The 19693-nt window shown below is 40.9% G+C and overlaps 1 protein-coding gene and 1 non-coding gene across 7 annotated transcripts; both read right to left on the reverse strand.

Annotated features, from left to right (window-relative positions):
• Positions 1–4874: 4874 nt before the first annotated feature.
• On the reverse strand, positions 4875–16458 carry CFAP418 (cilia and flagella associated protein 418). Of its 6 annotated transcripts, none has more exons than XR_008439851.1 (8): positions 16297–16457; positions 14340–14439; positions 11917–11987; positions 11342–11407; positions 10444–10539; positions 8383–8514; positions 5849–6888; positions 4875–5228 (listed from the first exon to the last, which is right to left on the reverse strand). XR_008439851.1 is itself a non-coding variant. In XM_053993770.1 (8 exons), exons 1-8 carry the CDS (start codon positions 16392–16394, stop codon positions 5218–5220), a joined length of 627 nt encoding a protein of 208 aa, XP_053849745.1. In that variant the 5' UTR covers positions 16395–16455; the 3' UTR covers positions 4875–5217. The 6 variants fall into 6 exon arrangements, 4 of the variants coding, with proteins under 4 accessions (XP_053849745.1, XP_053849717.1, XP_053849753.1 ...); XM_053993770.1 differs by having other exon boundaries at positions 5849–5901; positions 16297–16455; XM_053993742.1 differs by having other exon boundaries at positions 4875–5502; positions 5849–5901; positions 16297–16453.
• A 133-nt stretch (positions 16459–16591) lies between these two features.
• TRNAS-AGA (transfer RNA serine (anticodon AGA)) lies at positions 16592–16673 on the reverse strand. Its single transcript has one exon. It is a non-coding gene; the product is annotated as a tRNA-Ser (tRNA).
• Between the last annotated feature and the right edge of the window lie 3020 nt (positions 16674–19693).

Genomic DNA, 19693 nt, shown 5'->3' on the forward strand with positions numbered 1-19693 from the left:
AGAAGCCAAAAAAAGTGTGGGAAGCAATGTTTTATTTTAAAATGTTTGAAGAGTGAATGTGCTCAGTTAAAGAAAGACTGTCAAAAATACCACCAAGTGCCTAAAGCCCACTGTGATGTTAGCTTATTGCAGTTCTCCCTTGTTCTCCCATGCTCTCCCACGTATTTCTCTTCTTGGCTAAGACACAGCCCAACCCATCAGTCAGAAGGCAGAGAAGGGTGTTCTTTCCCTTCCTCCTGGGACTTACTGGGCAGCTAGCATGGAACACATGGTGTCACTTTTTTTGATGTATCCTGCAGCCAGCTCCCCTGCAGACAGGAGGGGCATGTCTGGTGGCAACCTACACCTGGGTTTAGCCTGAGCTTCCTGTAGGTGTAGTCCTCTCTCAAGGCAGAAGGCAATGCCTTCCAGCCCTGTGTTACTATCATGCATTTGAGCGTGGCTGTACAAAAAGGAAAATATTTAATTCCAGACAAGTTAATGAACTCTCATTTTCAGCCCTTAGTCCTTTAAATAGCAGGACAGGAAATATGAGTAACTTGCAATATCGACAGAAAAGGAAAGTAGCTGCTTCATTCTTTTATGGCCTGTTACCCTATTGAACAATGACGTGAGAATGTGCTGGGACAAACCTGATGAGGTGCTCTCTGCCGCAAGGTGCCCATTAGGCTGTTTGTTTTTCCCTTACTTAATGGTGTCATTTGCCTTATGATGCATCTTGAAAATACCCAAGGTAACCACATGCCCAGCACCGGCTGAGCACCCAGAGTAGGGAACTGCTATTGCAAAGTCAACCAAATGATTTGACATCTGGAAATTATCCAGTTTACAAACATATACTTTATAAAGAAGTAATGTTCTCCAGATTTTAGATTTGCAACATACCACAGAGATAAAACTCTTTTGCAAAACTAGGATAATTGAAGATTTTTGCTTACCCTAGCAACCCTGGTGTGGAGCACCTGGCTGGATAATCTGGTGCTAAGACTGCTGACAGCTGTGTCACCATGTCCTCCTGTGCTCAGGAGATGTGTGGTACCCACATTCAGTGAGCAGAACAGATAGACCCCAATATCCTCTTGACTTGAATTATTTTAGCCATTCAAATCCAGAATGCCGTCTTTGCAATGACCTAGGACGTATTGCTTTGTTGCTGTTCAGGACATGGGTAGACTCTTTTATACCACTTTCCTTTTTCACAGTTTGTTTCTAGCCTTCCTCACTAGAATGGAACTAAATATAAATCTAGCATGGAGGATGGGGAAAGGGAAAGGAAAAGGGAAGAGGAAAGGGAAAGATATTTCAGACACATGTGTGAAAATGCAACTAAAAGACTGGTTTAAACTGCCTCCAGGTCTCAATCTTAGCCAAAATAATTTCTCAGTATACTTTGGGGAAGACATGAGAAGTGAGAGTCATCATTCACAGAAAAATTAATGTGGAGGAGCCTAGCATTTTGTGTCACTTCAGCCACTGAGGAGCACATATTGATGGAATGGTGCTTTGCTGTGCTGTAGACTCAGAGCAGATGGATTTCCCAAAATATACAGACATAAATCAAAAGGAAAAATGACATCCTATGTTAATGAGCAACTAATTACACTGCAATAGTGTTTTGAAGCCATGTATCTGCCACATGTAAACAAGACATCTCACTGATCCAAAGCACTTAAGACAATGCAGCAACAGCTTTTTTCTCTGAAAGGTGGAACCAGAGCTATGCCAGCACTGATATAAAATCTGTTATCTAAAAATTAAACGAGATGTTGCAGTACGTATTCAGATTCAGGAAAGGCTTATATTCCTTTATAGCTAGTAAGACTAATAATAGCTCTTACTATGACAAAGTTTTTATTTTTAAAGACACACATCCTCCTACTTCAGCATGCAGGTTAATCTCTTCCTTCAAGTGCCAGTAAGCCAGACTGAATGAGACTGCAGTACACAAAACATTATTTTGGACAAGTGGCCCCCAGATATAATCCCTTCCTAAACCCATCTGCACGTGTAAGATTGTACTCTGATAACACTGATGAGAATGGTCTTCCCAGGAAGGGCCAGGCAGCTATCACGGGCTGCTGAAGCAATTCATACACTTTTTCTTATCAGCATCCTGAGCAGCCCGCTCTGCCTAGATAAGGAGTTTTATGCTAAATTCAGCCTTCCTGTCTCTGGTAACTGCTTCCCCCTTCCTGTGAATGCTGTTTACATCAGCGCAGTCAGGACATGGAATTCCGAGCACACTCAAGACTGCTGACTATCCCAAAGCTCTTAGCTGGAAGATGTGTGCTCACTATCACATCTACTGCAATGTCTTAGAGTGAGGCAATATGGCTTGCCTTTAAATAGAGATTGAAAAAATCTATGGATACTTTATAAATACCGTATCACCATTCAAGAGTGAACATTTTTCCCCTCTGCAGGCAATCACATTTTCTAACCAGAGGAATTTAAGGTACTAAGGAGCTAGAATATTATGTGCTGATTCGACTGCTGTGAAAATGCCTTTCCTCCTCTCTGCCTCCCAGATCTTTAGAAAAAGTTCTGAAGCTGCAAGGGTTTCAGTTTCACTAAACTCTCTTTAAAAACTTCAATATCTTTTGCTGATATTTGAATAACATTATAAACCACCGTCTAAGAGGGTTTTACAAACCCTGAATATCTTAGCCCTTATATCCAAATAGAATATCTGTGTTAGCTATTATCTCTAAAACCTATCAACAGGAAACAGGTTTTCAAAATACAACAAGAAACCCTGAAAAAGGGAATTGGTGGGAGGGGGGTGGATTCACCCCCATCTTCTGGGCCAGCCTGTGGAATTGCAATCATAAAAGATTTCTAGAAAGGACACCTCCCATGTGAAGTTTTGTCCATGCTTTTGGCAAATGGACATTTGAACTTCTCCCTGCAGCATGGTATTTTTATTTCTTTCACTTATGTGTGTCTTTAGTTTAGAAGCAAACAAAAACCAATGGCTTATTTCTTATCTGAAAAAATGTTTTATCAAAACATATATGAAACCTCTCACAGTGTGCTACTCAGCCTTGCTTTTTCCTTTCTGCTCCATTAAGCTTTTGATTCAATTGTTTCTCCTATTAGAAGAAATCAAATAAGTAAAGAATGAAGTGTCACAGAGGTCACTCTATGACATCTATGGTGTAACTAGGCTAAATTTAGATCATACTCTCTATTTCAAGAGTAAAATAAGTAAACTTTAATTTCATGGTTTAGGTATGTTTGTGCTTCTAGTTAAAAGCACCTTGTCACTTTTCCAGAAACAGACACAACTTCACTGGTTACTGGAAATAATGTTTACTTCCATGCACTTTAAATCTGCTTTGTACACTTACTTCCTGGACTCCCAATGAACCAGAAGAGAATTCAGAGAGTGAAACTTCACTACCTCAGCTGTGGCTCATGGATGATGGACTGCAGGATGTAGTTCTTTGGATGATTCTCATGCTGTATCTCAGACTGCTCTGCAGCATTTCTGGTCTACATTGTTTTCCTACATAGACAGGAACAACTTTTTTTTTTTTTTTTTTTTTTTTTCCTAAATTTTGAACTTTTACTATTTCCTTTTAAAGAGCTGTCACCTTGGGTGATGTGCTATATAAATTTTGTATTGAATATTAGAAGATCCCAACAGATGCAACCTCTACTTGCCAAAATTATTTAACATTTTCAGGGAAAATTAATTTGGGCAGGGTGAAAAAATCGTGAGGCAATTCAGGTTTTCTACTGGTGTTATCAGAGGATAAACATACACGAATATACCTACGTATGGACACACAGAGAGTTTTTTGTGTTTCTTTACATGACAGTTAAAAATTTAATCTACTTCAGTATTGGTCAAGGACCACTTGAAGACCATTTGGAAGAATTGATACAAGAATCAGTTAGAATTCCTACAGATCTGGCTACCCTACTTATAATGACACTAGTAGGAGACAAATACAAGCCTTGGTTTGTTGAATGTAAATCACTCTTACAGAAAAAATAGGGGTATGAACAAGTGAAGTAGAAGCCTGAACTGTAACCCTCAGCGGTGCTGCTCTGCCCTCTGCAGACTGGACTGAATAATCACATATCAACCCTGATCACGCACTTCTAAAGCACATCTAACTCAACAGAAAAAGAAGTTAGCAAAGTGAATGAAGCACACATGAACATCACTGTCACCCTGCAAGTCCTAAATAAGTTAGCAGTACTCCTGAGGAAGTGGCTGGTTTCTGAGTATCCTCACTGTGTCCACACTGCCAATTAAGTTGAGGAAATAATTATTGCCTGAATAGCACCCATGCCTGGAATCCGAATTCAAAATGAGGTACAGGAAGTATTTATGTTTGTTACTCTAATGTAAGCCACACGGCATTTCTGGATGGTGGAGAAACAAGTTCCAACTTCCATATGCAGAGCAACTCCTCCTTGGTACTAAGAAGGGGTTTCCTACAGCAAGACCCAGGGCACGTGGACCACAGCAAATGCATGACTGATACACCAGGTTACCAGCACCCCACTCTGCAAGTTATTTAGCTATATGCCACCCTGCACAGCACCTGCCTCCACCTTTCATCCTTGGTAAACATCCCAGAAATGTGGCAAATCAATTCACCTTTATGAACTCTCTATATTCATGTGCTCATCTCATGTTAGCTGGTAAAGAATGTTAAAGCTTCTTTATTTCTCCTCTATTTGCTGCATCCCCAGTGATGTGAGAAAACACACACAACAGTACTTATTGCTTCTTATGAACTGGACAATGCTTTTGAACTAAGGACATGTCATAACCCTACTGACAGAAAACATCGTTTTTATAAGGCTTCTCTTGGATAGGAACAGTGCACTAGAATTCACACAACACACGATTCAGATTAGTTCCAACTTTTCATTTTATTAAGTGCTGACATTTGAAAAACTTTCTCAAACCACACATGCCAAACCTTAGGCATCAGATGTGGCCCTCACAAATGAGCAGCACCTGGTGCTCCTTTACTCCACCTGCCTGCAGTTATCAGGTGTCACACCACAGACAATGTCAGGTCTTTTGAAAAAAGAGCCTGGCAGGAAGAAAAATTTGTGTACGCAGCTCCCAACACAGCATTTCTTGCATTGTGTGACTACCACATGTGCTGGTTACATGACCCAAAGACTCACATGTCAGGAAACAAGAGAAGTGGCAATCTTTCAGCAAGTGTCAGCATTCACAGAATATCTTCAGTACAAAACTAAAATAGGTGTTTGGACAAAAAAATCTTTATTTGATATAATACAATGCAGAGCTTGCAATATGTAATGTTATTATGCTTCTGTAAGTTAACTTTAATGGCAGGTTGATTCTTAATAATGACTCTTCTGAGTTATATTCACCCTCCATAATTTGCAGGTAAAACAAGTGAAAGATAAGTCAGAGCAGCATATTAAAATTTGATGGAATCTGATTTTGTCATCCTTCATTGCTTTTGTTTTTTTGAGGGATCTGCTGCAGACTAATGCGACGGGCTAGAAAAGTTCCAAGCATATCAGTAAGCAAAATAAAAGTCTTAAATTTTCACCTTGCTCATTTCACAAATGGAAATGGTATTATTATTCCAAAGCAAAAACTTGGAGGAAAACAGTGGTCATGTCTATACTTAGCAACACCGTTCTCCAGTACTTCCAGTCACAACAGCTGAATTGCATTCTTAAACAGAATTCTTTACATATTCTTAAACAGAATTCTCTACATAATCCCTGCTATCTCAGATAACCAACACAGAAATATCACTTAGGGTCTGGGCTACATCTTGAGAACCTTGTACAATCTGACAATAACTTCATCAAATGAACACATAAGCTCTAGTTTTACCTTTCTTTGCATTCTTTTCATCCAAGGACTTTGGAATGTTTTGTAACATGTAACTGAAGAAAGCAAAGGAAAGGAAATCAAATCTTAATACTGCTCCTCCTTCCAACAAAATAATTGTACCTAATGACATAGCAACTATTCTCAAATCTAGAAATATGATAAATTCTGAAAACCTATACCAGAAGTACTCTTCTGTTTACAACTGTTTATACCTGTTTACAACTTCCCTTGGACAAAAAGCTGTCATATCCCACCACTCTGACCAAGGCCAGAAACAAGTTAATTACACTTGAATAAACCTGATTATTTCAGGAGAATGTTCAGAGTACAGGAGACATGTTCCCTTTCCTAGTCACATAAGACTTTGTCTCATGAACTGAGATGGGAATTAGGATTTTCCCCATTTCTGGCTCACAGGTTGCAAGCCCAGCTTGTTTCTACACTGTGGCACAATTTCCAGTACAATTCTAGCCAAAAGACACCCTGTGGAACTAGTTGGTCATGAGTTTCAAATAGCCTTGGAACAGAAAAGCCAAGGCAACGCAGCACCTTTTGAAATGCATTCTTTGAGAAGAATGGCAAGCAGGTTTCTTCTTCCCCAGAGAAGCTTGTTACCTACCTCTGGGTTCTTCTCTTATTCTTAGCACTGATGTTTTCTAGGTATGAAAGTGGCTTGGGCCCACCTGAAGAACACCCAGGAACACTCACTGTGTACAGCCCAGGCCATGGCTACATCTTCACAAAGGACAGAAAGGCAAGCAGAGCTCTTTTAGGAGCTGACTGAGCAATAGTCAACTGGTCTCTGGTCCTGAAACTGCAGTTTTGGACTCTAGCAGTTGAAACTTCAGCCTGAAATACTAAATTCACTGAAAACAATACATGACCCTGAATATGTCTATACCATCGTGCCAAGCAGTATCTCTCCAAAGCCAACTCACCTCTGACTCTAGCAAGGCTGCATGGGCACTGGAAGGAGCAGTCTGGTGCACTGAAGAAGCACTGCCAGACTTCCCAGGCACACTGCTGGGCCTCTGCAGGTTCTAAATCAAGCACTCATGGAAGGACAAGGTAAGCAGGGTGCAGAGTGCATGATGCCTCTGATCACTACTGAGATCTGCTCTTTCAGAGGGTGACAGACACAGGAATCACCTCCGTAAGACCACGCAATTGTTTTGGGAAAGCTCAGACACAGAACAAATGTAAAGATTAGAACCATGAACAAAACTTCAGGGAAAGGGAAATGGCTCTGAAAGGGAAATGACCAAAGTAAGTAATTCTTTGGTCAGATTATCTGAATTTATCTGTACAGATACACATACTGCACAGCAAAAACACTGACAGACTTCCCATATTGAGACACTTTTCAATGTAGTAAATGACAGGACTGGTTATTCTTTCCTCCCTCTCCCCCTTCATAAAACCCAAATCGATCTTCTGTGTTATTTACACATAATGAAAAGGAAAAGCTCATGAACTGTAGTGACTGACTGTAAGCAACTCACCAAGTAACAATGTTACTGAGGGAAGGGACTGTGTTGAAACAGGATAGTTGCACTTTCTGAATACAAATTTTTTAAAGAGAAGCTGAAGTGAAAGGTAAGTGAAACTGAAAAAAATCTGAATTTGAACATCAGTGGGGATATATATTTTCTCACTCTTAAAAGCTTGAGACTTTTTCCCTTGAAAATACTGATAAAAGAGTAACATACCCTTCAGAATCTCTTTAAAATTGCATATTTTAAAATTGCACATTTAATAATTGCACAATAATCTTTTAATCTCTTGTGCAGTGACGGCTGAAGAGAAGTTAAAGAAATTCATTGCGGTAGAAGTCCTTAGTCAGCAGAAAGTGCTCTGAAGAAAGCAGTAGGAACTGAAAGAAAACGTTCAGCACCTGCAGTTTTGGCTACTGGTGGGTAAAAGCAAGTAAAGTTTTGGGGTGTGCTGAAACCTTTAAGATGAGAGTATAGATCTCATCTATACTCTCTATGAAGATGATCCCATAGTAATTTTTAAAGAGATAAACAACCACTTGCTCATTAACAACTATAAGCAAAGCAGAAGAGCAGGATTTACTTCTGTGCAGAAATTCATATGCTTGTGCATCATGGTTGTTTCCCAACCCACCATTTTAAGTCCAAGATTCTGCAGACATGGGAAATAAGGCTCTCTGCTAGATGTGAGGAAGAGTCTCAAGGTGCTTTGCCCCTGCCCAAGTCTGGTATTTCCTCTTCTTTTCTTTAACACTACTGAGTATAAACTTTAACCTCATTTAGCTTCCAGAAAGCCTCCAAGTTGGTTATTTTTCCTAATAATTCAACTACCCACACTGCTTGCATGACAGTTAAATTAAAAAAAAAAATGTTTTCAGGTTGAAATATGGGTGTTACAATCTATTTCTGGATCTAAGTATTCAATTTTCCATCTGTTCTCAGAAAACTGCATAGGAGACAAATGGATTTTAAGAGCCATTTCCACACAAGTAGGTATCCCACACAAGAAGACTTCATTCTCCATGTTTACCACAAACCCACCGAAGCTGCTGCTCTGTTTGGAGGTCAGTTAATTCTTCAATGGATCTCCAGCTGCACTGACAAGCATATGCACGTGCTCCTTTCTTCTTTATCATCTTTGCTCTTAGTTTACTGAGCTCAGGCATGTTATTCCTGCCAAGGAAGTGAATTCATCTTAGGATCATGCTGTGTTGTTTTGGTTTATTTTTAAAGAAAAAATATTCATGAGGCCATTTCAAATCAGAAGACATCTTGACATTTCTGAGTACCACTGTCATGGATTAATTTAGGGATATATTTGAATTCTGTTTTGAACACTCCTTTCCTGAAAGCAGTCTCAGTGTGCAGTTTCTGTGTTCTCAGATAAACTACAGACTGATGTTTTTGTAAACAGTGTTATCTGTTTGGTTTAGAGATTTCCAGTCAGCCTCCAGAGAAAGAATTGTGAAGAAAACCAAGCAGAGCTAATTCTTGTGTTAAAAAATTACCCAAAAATGTATTTATCTTATCAAACTTACTGTAAAAATTGCTATGCATAATGGGTAAAATTATACAGTTAAATTTTTCATCAGGAACTGCTACTCATGGTGATTGTTGAAGTGACTGAAATGAAATGGCCATAAGAGGGTAGACTGTACATCAAAACAGAAATAATTCCTGTGCAGCCATTAACCATAAGAAATGAAAAATCAGCATGCTATGACAAGAACAAGTTGTTTCATGAAAACCAAATGAAAATGTAGCATCTTAGCTATCTCTGCTCTCATGACCTCCTCCTGGCCACTAGACACTGAACTGCTCAAAAACATTAACAAGCCCATTTAAATAAAGAAAACTCAAAACAAGTATCAAGGGAAGAATTTTTAGCAAAAGAGATGAGATGGAAGGAAGATGTTTAACCTTAAAGTTTGCTTTCTAAAATTCGGGTTTGTCAAAATTAACAGCTAAATATCTTGCTAAAGATTAGAGATTTTAATCAATGTTACAGGTATCTGATACTAATGCCGCTCATATGTTTTTTTTTTCTTTTGTTTCATTTATTAATTTCAAGATCTGAGAAGCAAAATAATTTTGTCTTTGGGTAAATAAAAGAATCCCAAATTTGTTTAAACCTTTTTCACTACCAAACTAATCTTAGGAGACTAGTGCAGCATGGTATTTTTAAAACTGCTTTAAATAATGGGAAAAATAATGATATTCAATAAAAAATACGGATTTTGAGACTGGAAGAAAAATATAGGAATAATCAAAGATATAACACAGGAAAAATCATGGAAAAGGAGCCAATATCTATCTCCATTAATGTTCTTCTCTGACTGTCACATCCCTGTCCAGGCAGATACTCACTCTGAACATATCCACCTCTACCATCAGTTAACAGGCACAAACTGTACTAAAATAAGAGGAATCCAAATTTGATGTCTATTAGGAATGTGCCTACTACACTAACTTTCACTTGGCATTAACTTTAGAGAAACTGGAAATAAGAACTCCTTACTTTTAAATCTTCAGAAACTATTCAAAGAATTAAAGACATCACAATATAAGCAGAAAACAAAAATCCCACCTCTGCATTTAACCAAACCTTGCTTCAAGAAAGAAATCTGTTATGAAATAAAGCTATTTGATTTTCACTGAACATGACAGCACACCTGATAGTGGAAAAAAGAACACCTGCCTTGAGACCATCACAGTCTGTATGAGTGAAGGTGAGGTGCAAAGCACATGCTGAACAGTCTGTATTCATGTTGCTGACATTGTAGATACCCTGCACTGGTTGGCAGAATCCAACCCATCACATGGATTACCGCTTATTTCAGCAATAAGCTCGCCTTTTCATCCACGAAACTTGAATTATTTTTAAAAGCAGAGGGGGAGTCATGGGAGAAGAGATAGAAAGAGATGAAAACAGATTTTGGGAGACATTGCTTCCCCCTCCCCACAGACTGTCCCAATTGGTCCCAAACAGGTAGCATGCATGCTTTTTAGGTGACACAGCAGTGCTAAGGGCTTTTCATCTTTCCTGTTCTTATTGAGCTCCAAAGCATGGTAGCACACCACTAATACCCACCCCAGACAGACCTGAAAAAAAGATAATCACAGGACTGATCCCAGACGTAGTCATTGAAAAGTGACACACGGAAGTCACAAGCAGTACAACGTAGATGATCACACGTTCTGGACAAAGAAGAACAATCAGAGAAGCTGACTGATACAATTTACATCCATCATAAATGGGTCAAAGTACAGCACTCACTCAGAAACACTAGAAGCAATGTCACTTAATCTTAATGCTTTTACATCTCTGGCATGTTCAGAATTATAGTATGTGATTTAATTATATGTTCATGTATTACTTTTATAGGTTCCTATCTTCACTGAATACATAAAATAAACTGATATTCACTTGATATGTTCTCCTTAGTCGTCCTCACTGATACAACACCTGGGCAGCACCCAAATATGTGTTGAGTGCATAATTACTTACTACAAAAAATGCCACATGGAAATGCAGTAATGTTCTAAAGGATGTTGTGGATAAATCATCAAAGTACCTCTTCTGCTAAATTCAGCTGCAATTGCAAAGTACTCTGACCATTTTCAGTTCAAGTTCTGGGAGATTTCAACCAACCCAGTGATTTAAGTCACATACTTGGCACCACATAGAAAGATCAAGAGAGGCAGGGAAAAATAATGCAGCAGCAATTTCCTTAACTACTTGTTATTGATTTTTGGTTTCATGTCTCATTTGCAAACATCTTTCACCACTCCAACAAACAAAAGGTCAGGTGGTCAACCACAGAGGACTGACTGGAAGGGATCAGTTGATTTCAAGTGCAGTTACAGGCAGCCACTTCCTTAGATGACTGTAAAGCTGTCCTGCCCAGTTCAAATACAGAATTTTGTACCACCACAGAAACACAGCTGTGAATAAAAATAATACTAAAGCAAGTAGCACATATTTTTTCAGGTTTCCTACCTTTTTGAAATATTTGTTCCTATCCCAGATGGTGAAAGGCTTCCACCCAAGTACACTGGACAGCATCTATATGGATTCATTAAAAAATATTAAATTATAGCAAAACAGGTTGGAGAAAGCAGCATAACATTTCTCCTAGTTTAACAGCATGGTATTTATTAAAAAAATTAAATATAGGCAAAGCATCCAAATGATTGTAAACTACAGAATTTTAAAATTTCCATTATCAAAGTGTTCAAAGAAAAACTCTACAAAAAACACTCTCTATTCCAAATATACAAGGATCTACATGTTGCAGCATTTGATAAATGTATCTGTCCATAAGGCAAAGGAAGATGTTCAATAGCTTAAATAATTAATAAATTTATAATAAATTATTTTGACCACATGAAAACACATTAACAATTCTTTGAAATTACCTGTTTATTTTTGTTTTTTTTCTTTAAAAAGACTATATCTTTTCTTGGTGTCTTTCTTAAGAAATGTCAACACAGATTAAACAGCAGCAGTATTATTAGCCTGATGAGAAGTTATAATCAAGCAATGTCCAACAAGCCGGAACATTTTTCACCTACCTTTTCCCATGTGCCTGTACAACAACACTATTTCTTTCAGGTGTGAGACTTGCAGAATTAGACTTCAATTTCTGTTTAAAAACAACCAAAGAATAAAATGCAGCATTACAGCAAAGTACAATATTCTGTTTTACTTAATAAGCAGAAGCCAGAAAATCTCAGTCACAGAAGAAGGGGACTAAGACTTTGTGCATTTTCTTGTTTAAGTTTGTGAGGCTCTGAAGTAACAGGTAAGCAAGAAACAAGGCATCTCTTCCCACACTGAATTTCCAGCTCTGGCTGAAGGAATTCCACACCACATGATTACTTAGACTTTACAATCAAGACCTCCTTTTACTAATTTTGCTTTTAAAACTGGTTATAATTTGGAACCTTCTTCCTTGATGCTTTTTAGCTTTTGTTTCATTAAAACCCATCAAAAGTTTAGATTATTCAAAAAAATAGTCTTTGAAAGGTATCTTATTTGCTGCACATAGAAGAGTTTATTTTAGTTTATTTATATGAGAACTCTAGATCCTAAATGGGAAGTTCTAGGGATATAAAATGATAAAATTATACAAATTTACTGGCATAATTCTCTCTCCTTCAGATGTATAGAAGTGTTTTTTGTTGGTTCAGATTTAGCCACTCTGTAAAAAATCAAAGACAAACAAACCAAAAACAATATCACTTGTGAAAATAAGGGAGTCTGCAGGAGGTTATGAAGTATAAGTAACACCATTTTCTACTGCTGATGCCCAAATGAGTATCTATTTTCAATGCCTTCTATCACTGTAACTGTCTTGAGAATGTAAATTTGCAGCTTCATCTCCATCTCCTGCTGTGAAGTGAGAAGACATTTGCAGATACAAAATGGGGAGCAGTGGTTGGTGTATCAGATGACTGAGCTGCTATTAAGAGGGACCTCAAATGACTTCCAGAAATGGAGTGAGAAGAATCTCTTCAAGTTCAGCTAAGGTGAAATGCAAACTCCCACCCCAGGGGAGGAATAATCCTTATGCACAGAACACCATGTGGGCTGACCAGCCAGAAAGCAGCTTTGCAGAGAGGGCTGCAAGTTGACCACGAGCCAGCAACGCGCCCTTGCAGCACAGAGGGCCAACAGTATCTTGGGATACATTAGGAGGGATGTTGCCAGGCATGTCCAGGGAGGTGATCCTTCCTCTCTACTCAGCACTGATGAGACAGAATAGCAGAGCCATTTCAACTGGAAGGGACCTTTCCCTGCTCTAGACAGGGTCAGTTTCAGCAGCTTGCCAGGACTGTGTCCAGCTGCACTTTGAAAACCTCCACAGACCGAGACTCCACAACCTCTCTCTGAAGATTGTCCCTGTGTTTAACCACCTTCATAGTAAGAAAAGTGTTTTCTTGTGTACAGATGGTATTTTGTGTGTTTCAGTGTATGCCCATTGCCTCTTGTCCTGCCACTGGGCACTATGGAGGAGAGTCTGTCCCCTCCTTTACTACACCCACAGCTATTTCCACACATTGATTAGATCCCCCTGGAGCCTTCTCTTCTCCAGACTGAACAGTCCCAGCTCTCTCATCTGCTCCTCATATGACAGGCATTTCAGTCTCTTAACCATCTCCATGGACCTTTGTGGGACATTCTCCAGAAGCTCCATCTCTCTCTTGTATTTGAGAGACCAGAACATGTCACATTACTCCAGCTATGACTTCACAGACATGTCTGGAGCACTATGTCCAGTACAAAAGAGGCATGGACATAATGGAGTGGGCCCAGGAAAGGACCATGAAGATCATTAAGGATTTAGACCATCTGACATCCAGGTATCAGCTAAGAAAGTTGAAATTGTTTAGCCTGGAGAAAACAATGGTCAGGAGAACCATATGAAAGTATGTCAGGGAAAAATAAAGAAGACGTAGCCAGACTCCTCTCAGTGGGATCACTGACAGGAGAGGCAATGGGTGCAAACTGAAGTACAAGAATTTCCACTCAAATGTACAAAAAATCTTTACGACTTGTGAGGGCGGTCAAACACTGGACCAGGCCACTTAGAGAGGCTGCAGTCTACATCCTCAGGGATAACTGAAAGCCATTTGGACACAGTCCTGGGCAACTGGCTCTAGGCAGTCCTGCTTAAGCAGGTGGTTGGACCAGATGATCTCCAGAGGTCCCTCTTCCAACTGTGACCATTCTGTGATTCTGAGCATTTGACACTATGCTCTGTTTTGAACTAGCATTTCCTTTAATTGCCTGTTATTGCCTAGGTAAGAACATCTCTTTACATGTCTCCCGTTCCTCACTACAGGATTATGCATTTTTCCTTTCTGCTTTATTTTCCAAGTTTATTCTACAGTTTGTTTTCATTCATGTTTTGCTTTAAAAGTTTTAGCTTATGGTGCTTTTACTTCCATTGTTGAACCTGACTTGTTCTGAATTTCTCCAAACCCCTACTTACCGAAGGTGTTTTGGTAAAGCTGCTGTCATTACAGATTTCATCAATAATGTTGTCTAGATCTTCTTCACTGCTGCCAGCACTCAGTAACACTTTAGCTGATCTGAAAAATAAATAAATCAGCCTTCATTTTTGTAGCAAGACGACAGCAATTCTAAGAACTGTGAGTTTAAAAATGTAAACAGTTACAGCCTTTTCCCCCTAATATTTTTGTAGTATCTCAGGTAAGCCATTCAAATAATGACTGAGCAGACGTAAACTGCACAGTAACGCCTTTCAGTCACTGTTGAGTTGTCCCATCATAGGTCTTATTTTTGCTTGCTTCTTTTATTTCCAATGACTCCCAACTGAATAAAACTATGACAGTATAACTCTTGCTACACTTACTGGGCAATTAACTTGACATCCCTGATTTTTCACATTTAGCTTCAGCAGCAGGAATATGATAAGGTCAGAGGAAGGTCTCTACTCAAGCTACACAACTGCAGGGGTCCTGAAGAGAATTCCTGCAGAACTGGATGCATTTAGAAAGATCACCTGCACTTTGCTTTTGCTCAGCTAACACTCAAGTCTGCTGTTTGCTAGCTCTTTGTCAAAGAAAGAGGCCTGTAGTACCACTGCATTAACCAATCAAGAACAAATCTACTCCTGAGAAAGAAGAAAACTGTGTAATTTTTTCCCCAAGACCATAATTAGATCGACTAAAATTAAGTGCTCATCTAACCATGATGCAAACAATGTGGAAGTCCAGTAATGTGGTCAAATGTGGTGGTCTTGCTGGTCTTGCATTAATCATTGGATTCTTCAAGATCCTTTCCTGAGACTCTGAAATGTGTGTAGGGTAGGCGCTCAGCAGCTTACCTGTGGAGACAGCTGACCAAGACTCTCTGGTCCACAGACCTTCCAAAGGGAGTCTGAGATGCCTGTGCAGGCTGGGATGTAAACCTGATGGTCAGGATGGAAACCCAAGGGCAAGCAAAGATGCCTGTCAGGGCCTGGATGGAAACCTCACATCTGGGATGGAAGCCTGAGGGCAGGCTGGGATGTCAGACTCCAAATGCTTGGCAGTACTGTAAGCAATGACCCTGCCAGGACCAAACTTGCAAAATCACCCTTTTGAAAATTGTGGAATTTGAGGCAGATACCTCAAAGTGTAGCATGTAAATTAAGTGCTTACTGTAGTGGATATGGTTAATAAAGTATGAACAGAAAAATTATGAACAGAAAAAAAACAACTGGACGTAAAAGCATGAAGCTGTGTCAGGGGAGGTTTAGGCTGGATATCTGGAAAAGGTTCTTCACCCAGTGGGTGGTTGGGCACTGGAACAGCTCCCCAGGGAAGTCACAGCACCAGCCTGACAGAGCCCAAGGAGGGTTTGGACAATGCTCTCAGACACATGCTGTGACTCTTGGGGTGTCCTGGGCAGGGCCAACAGCTGGACTTCAAAGGTCCTTGTGCATCCCCTCCAATGCAGAATATTCTGTAATTTCAGTGAAATGACTGAAGTAACAAGAGAATAAAAACTTTGATAATGTTATTGCTGAAGTTCTTCCTGCTCTAAATCGCGAGATTTATAGATATTTGAGGTCAGTTATATGCAGAGAGGTAATACCATAAGGTCAGTAAGAGAGCCAAGTAATCCTCAACCCCAACTCAGAGGCAAATCAACGCAACTTTTAACGCCATATTTAATCCAAGGCTGCGGTACACGCAGGAGACAAAGACTGTCTGAAATAACTAAACTCGCTGGCACACGATTTGGGTCTTTCAAAAACAAGGGCTGCAGGTGACACTCGCCGACTGCCGGCCCGGTTCCGGCTCCAGAACCCGCGTATTGCGGGTTCCTGAGAGGTCTGGCCGCACGGGGCAGGCGGGGACGGGCTGCGCGCCACCCAGGCGGCCCCTCGCTCGGCGGGGAAGGTTTTGTGAGGGCGGCGGGACCGCGGCGGGACCGCTAACCTGCCCTTGGCCGCCGCGGGCTCCTCCTCGCCGCCGCCGTGCCGGTGCCACAGCCGCCTCTCCACCTCGTCCAGCAGCCGATCTAGATCGTCCGCCATCTTGCCGCCCCGCGGTTGCCACGGCGGCCCCGCGGCGCCGGCAGGGGCGGGGTCTGCCCGCCCGCCCGGCCGCGGCGGGGGCGGCTCTGGGGCTCCTGCGCGCCTCGGGCCGCCGCTGCGGCCCCGCTCCCGAGATTCGGCAGTCAGCAACGGGGTGGGGAAGAAAAAAGGAAAATCCAAAGCCACAGAACCGCGGCCGTAGTCGGCAGGATTCGAACCTGCGCGGGGAGACCCCAATGGATTTCTAGTCCATCGCCTTAACCACTCGGCCACGACTACGCATGCTATTTTAACTCTCCCCGCCTTCCCATGACTGCTTACCCGAGGAGTGTGGTTTGGTACTTGGGTCCGTCATTCTCACGGAGCTCAGTGAAAGGTCTAAAACAGAGGTTAAACTTAATGTGTCTGTCATACAGTTCACTGGGCTGGATATTGGTCTGTTTAGAGCAAAATCAAACGGTTAGGCTTTGCTAAATCCCGCGGGAGAAGTCTGGTTTTGTTTTTTTATTTTTTTGTTTTGTTTTTGGCGTAGATTAGGAACAGTTGTGGAGAGAGCGGCCTCAGTCCCCTTAAAACCAGTAACACTCCCCAGCTGGCATCCCCAATAGCGTCCGGGAAGTCGGGGCAGGCATGTTTGAGGAAAGCCCCATAAAGGTAGCTCTCGCCTATCGCCCTGATAATACATCCAGACAACCGTGGGAGGTGTCAGTCACCAGTCTTCCAAGGCCAGCTCCACCTTCTCTCTCGTCAGGGACACACGGCAGGTGACATGTCCCGAGGTGCGCACAGCGCCCAGAGTGTCAGTGAATGCTGTATATTATTACTTTTTTTTAAGCAATATAATGCAGCAATTTAGAGAGAGAGGTCCTGTTAAGCTAAACAGAGCACTGCCATCTCCTTAGGTCAGCTGAGCCGGAAAGCACAGTGCTTGTACCCTCCCCTTGCCAAGATGGCTCAAAATTTCTCAGCCTGTGATGAGGTGGGGTCCGCTGTCCTTAAGAGCTCCAAGTAAAGCCTCTCGGCAACAAGGTATCTTACAATTCTCTGTGTATTTCAATTAATGAGTTTCAAGCCCTGTCCGAATTCCCTCGTACTTAAGCTTTTATTTCATTGTTCCATTTTCCTCCCCACATATCTCAAGTCGCTGTTAATACTCTTGCCTGTTCCATGGCAGTGCTGCTGGGAGAGCTGTGTTGGGTAGAAGAGTTGTAAGCCTTTGCTTGGTTGATGTGATGGAAGAAACGAAATAGCATTGATGTTGCTCCAGCTCTTTTAAGTGGTCCCTTGGCCAGGACTCTGTGTCTTGTAGGTAAATTCAATCCAGAAGAAATGGATTTTTGGGTGGAATTTCTACATTCATCTCTTGCAGCTGTGGAGAGTTTAAACTAATCACAATTCTCCCCAGTATGCTATCATCTCTGTAATTTGAAAAAGGATCAGGAGCCCACAGGCTTGGAAAATCTTGAAGAAACTCTTGTCCTGAAATACATCATCACATGTGGAAAAGACCACTTGCTGCATCATCTTAAAGGAGCTTAAGAATGCCGAAATCCAGTATCATTCTGGCATTCTTTCAAATGGCCTTAGAAATCTGAGTACATTCTCTTTTGACTGCAAAACAGCTTCTTTCCCTTTCCATCAATACTGTGTCTGTTGCAAGGTGCCAAAAATGTATGGAGTGTCTATGGGATGACAGTGCCAAAGTCAGGGGTGCCTCGAGGCCTTCTCCCATGAACTCGCAGCATTTGCTCAGTTGGAAAACATTTGAAACCAAAAAGAAAATGAAAAAAAAAGAAAAAGAAAAAGAAAAAGAAAAAAGGCACAGACCTTTAAAAATTGTTGAACTGAAAAGATTGCCTTTGTGCAGATTGCTGCCTGCTGTTTAGATCCTTGTCATTCAAAACTTCTGAAAGGCCTGATGCAATCAAAGAGACTTACTGGTCAAATTGATTCCAGACTAGTCCCTGGAATCACATGGAGGTGAATCTGACATACTGGGCCTTCAGCTAAGCTGTGGCCAGAAGAAAGGAGTTGAGGTCTTGCCCTGAATTTTGTCCTCTTAGGAAATCAGTGAAGTGGCTTGCTGAAATCATGTCTCCTACTGACTGCTTGGGTGCAAATAGAAAGGTTACTGATTGCTGAGGGCTGGAAAAGTACAGAATGACCACTTTGATGATGATGGCTTCTTTCTCTGTCATTTATTTTATTTTATTTTATTTTATTTTATTTTATTTTATTTTATTTTTTTTAAAAATTTTTTTATACTATCTCAATATATTCTTAGGAAGAGAGGACAGAAAGCTGGAAGGCTGTCCTGGGTGGAAGCCATAATGTTCTCTAATCCTCAAGCTACTGAAAGCTTCCTCAGTGATGGTAATAAAACTGGATTTTGCCACAACAGTGATGAAGACAAAAAAAAAATTAGGGCAGGATGTTAATTTCCATCTTCTCTTTTCTCTGGGAACCAAAGTGACCCTAAATTGAGATTGCCCAGACCTCTTCTCAGCCCTCTTCTCTGAACAATGAACTCTCAGGTGCTCAGGTAATGATAAGAGGTCAGCAGAGCCAGGTAACAACACCAAAGGCGTTTCTGAGCGCTGCCCATTGCCAGACAAGAGGGAAATGATTGCAGGGAGGCACTCTTCTTCTTGATATGCTGACAGCATGTTGCAGGCTTTTCTGCCTTCCAATCTCTTGCCCCAGAAGTTGGGATGGAGGTAATGCAGTGACTGCCTCTCCCCAAGGTGTTCTGCTGCCTCCAGCATATGTAGAACTGTACAGCTCGTTGCTCCCAGTTACAGGATATTGCTCTAATCCTGTTCCTTATCACAATCCAGTATAACATAATTTTGAGTGAAACTGCTTATTTCTTACTAGTAGTACAGTGCATCAACATGAGAAAATTCAGAGCTAAATCTAGATTTTTGGCCATATATTTAACCACTAGCAAACATTCCTGCGAATTAAATTTTTCTACTAAAGATACCAGATTGGGAGACAACTTCTTGAAAGACCTTTTGGCAGCAAAACTAATGGTGTGTGCAAGATTCCTCATATAACACTGGTTTGTGATGTTGAGAGACAGCCTTGGATCAAAGGACAGTTTAGGCTGGGAGGCTATCCCACTCTTGGACTTCACTGTCAATCTTTCCATTGAAGGTGCCAGCTCAGAGGGTGGATTTTCAGTTCAGTTTGCTGGCACAGCTGCCTTACCCATGAGGGGCATGAGGACTGGAAAAACTTCCAGTTACTTCCAACCTTCCTCTCAATTAATAATTTCAAGGTTAGAGTATGTGGGC

The sequence above is a fragment of the Vidua macroura genome, chromosome 1 (assembly GCF_024509145.1).
Source record: "Vidua macroura isolate BioBank_ID:100142 chromosome 1, ASM2450914v1, whole genome shotgun sequence".
In the NCBI taxonomy this organism is placed as follows: Eukaryota; Metazoa; Chordata; class Aves; order Passeriformes; family Viduidae; genus Vidua; species Vidua macroura.

Bases quoted from the DNA above. Each gene is read 5' to 3' on its own strand.
- CFAP418 (XM_053993742.1), bottom strand. From the start codon at position 16,394: ATGGCGGACGATCTAGATCGGCTGCTGGACGAGGTGGAGAGGCGGCTG. The intron at 8,515-10,443 runs GTCTGTCTGGGG...CTTCCTTGGCAG, and splicing joins TGTGATTATCTTTTTTTCAG to GAATAACATGCCTGAGCTCA. The intron at 5,503-5,848 runs GTAAAACTAGAG...GAACTTTTCTAG, and splicing joins TGAAAAGAATGCAAAGAAAG to CCCGTCGCATTAGTCTGCAG.